Source organism: Trichinella spiralis, assembly GCF_000181795.1.
Source record: "Trichinella spiralis strain ISS 195 chromosome Unknown Scfld6, whole genome shotgun sequence".
NCBI classification, from domain to species: Eukaryota; Metazoa; Nematoda; class Enoplea; order Trichinellida; family Trichinellidae; genus Trichinella; species Trichinella spiralis.
In genome coordinates this window covers 3,149,302-3,151,534 of record NW_003526945.1, presented here as the reverse complement: position 1 = coordinate 3,151,534, position 2,233 = coordinate 3,149,302, and the positions used below count along the sequence as shown (strand labels likewise).

General features: G+C 37.8%; 1 protein-coding gene across 1 annotated transcript; it reads right to left on the bottom strand.

The window, feature by feature from the left end:
- Positions 1–701: 701 nt before the first annotated feature.
- On the bottom strand, positions 702–1,992 carry Tsp_10771a (hypothetical protein; the record flags this gene model as incomplete). Its single annotated transcript, XM_003373739.1, has 6 exons — positions 702–763; positions 821–993; positions 1,036–1,095; positions 1,525–1,640; positions 1,700–1,765; positions 1,891–1,992. Coding segments are annotated over 6 exons (579 nt in total), but the record flags the coding sequence as incomplete, so codon positions are not given.
- Positions 1,993–2,233: the final 241 nt, after the last annotated feature.

The window sequence follows — 2,233 nt, the reverse complement described above, 5'->3', positions numbered from 1 at the left end:
GGCTACGCCCAAAGCATTTTATTGCACATTATTTGCCTTCAGGGGGATATGCAAATTTTTATTTGCCTTCAGGCTATGCCCAGGGCTTTCCCTCAGGTATTTTTTCGAAAGTTTTGAATTTTAGCATCAGGCTCCTTACTTCTGCAATTCCATACATGTTCTCTACTTACCTCACTAGCTTTCCAGTACCCCTTCCACTCAGCGTAGAGTGACGCCTTTTACTTACCCTTACCTCTACGCTCTTTAATCCTACGATGTCCTTCTTTATACTTACCTGCACAACTTCCCTTTTCATTTTACTCACCTGCACCCTACGTACGCACTTACCTTCAGTACTTACCTGCAGTCCATTTACCTGTACGCACTTTAATATAACCGCTTTGACTCTACTTACCTGCATTTTGATGCTACCTACCAGTACTTTACGCTACCTCTACTTCTCTTAATGAAGAATTTAACATAAACATGCCATGATTCTAAAATTCATAGATGAATATAGTTATATACCCTATTAGGGCCATATTATAAAAAGCAATTGAAGACAAAAGACAATTGAATAACAGCCTAATAACGCATTTTGAACGATTTCCATCTAATAAAAGTTATTAGATGGAAATCATTCAAAATGCGGCTCTCGTCTTCACAGTTATGCACCAAAACTTTAAATACAATTCTTCTGCAAAAAATAATGAAATTCTTCCTTACCTTGCGTGACAAGGAAAAACATCAGAACCGTAGGAAACGCAAGTGCCATCGGCTGCGACTAAAAAATTCATAAATTGCTATCAAGAACAAAATTCGAGGATGTACAGCGACATACCCGTTCTTTCATTTAATTTAACGTATTTCATTGCAGCCGTAAACAATATCGAATTCCTTCTTTGTGAATTTGTGATAAGCAAAGGCACACTGGGACGGCTAGGAAACGCCTTTACGTCCATGCGAACACGGGTTGCAAACGGTACAAGCTTCATGGGATGACGTAATCCACAGCTATTATAAACAAAAACTACATACTAATTTATGTCATATCACATTAGAAACGCACTGACGAAAGATCTGTACGGCGCTACACGACTGTCTCCACATAGGCTGCTAGAAATACAATCATTTATCTTTCTTACTCTTATGATAAGTGAAACCACACTAGTACCAATGATGAACGTCACTGCGTCAACTTCAACTCAGAGGGCCATCAGAAGAAACATCGAATTCGTTTGATGTTAATGTAATGCTGTCATGGATAAAATGTGCACACTTTACGTATCCAACTGCAATAAGGAGCAAGTTCAATACTTACTGATGTTTGTGATGCCACATTTAGAACAAACTGATGTAAACATGACTAAGCACGGTGTCCAGAGCGAAAGGAACTTGAAAACATTTCAGCTAATGATGTTATTTGTTATTATAGATATTCAAGTATTCATATTCATATTCATATTCAGATATTCAAATTCAATCCATGTAACACTGGCATCTTCCAGCTATCTAATTAATCAAATTCAATACTTACTGATGAACGATACTGATGATGTGATAAGCAAAGGCACACTGAGACGGCTAGGAAACGCCTTTACGTCCATGCGAACGCGGGTTGCAAACGATACAAGCTTCATGGGATGAGGTAATCCACACAGCTATTATAAACAAAAACTACATACTAATTTTTGTCATATCACATTAGAAACGCACTGACAGGAACAAGCAACAATACGTTGTCAGGATTTGTACGAACGCTGCTCGACTGACTCAGCGAAATCTGCTACAATTACAATCCATTCCTTCTTACTTTTATGATAAGTGAAACCACACTAGAATAACTGGGAAACGTCACTGCACCAAGAACTGTACGATCCAATTGCAATCAGGAACAAATTCAATACTTACGGATGTTTGTGATGCCAAATTTAGAACGAAATGATGTGAACATGACTTACCACGTTGCCCAGAGCAAAAGGAACACCATAAAAACTCAGCTGATGACGTAATCTGTAATTACAGAAGTTACCTAATTCTACCTATATCTAATACGCCGATCGTCCTGCTATCGAATTAAACAAATTCAACACTTACTGTTTTTTGTCATGGAAACTTAATGTCTTTTGAACGCTAGGTCAGCAACTCCAACAACCACTGTTCAACAGCTTTTACCAATCTTTACTGATAACAAGGTTGCATCTGGTCATTTTCAGATGTAGAAAGGCAAACCGTAATTTTTCAATTCTTAAAA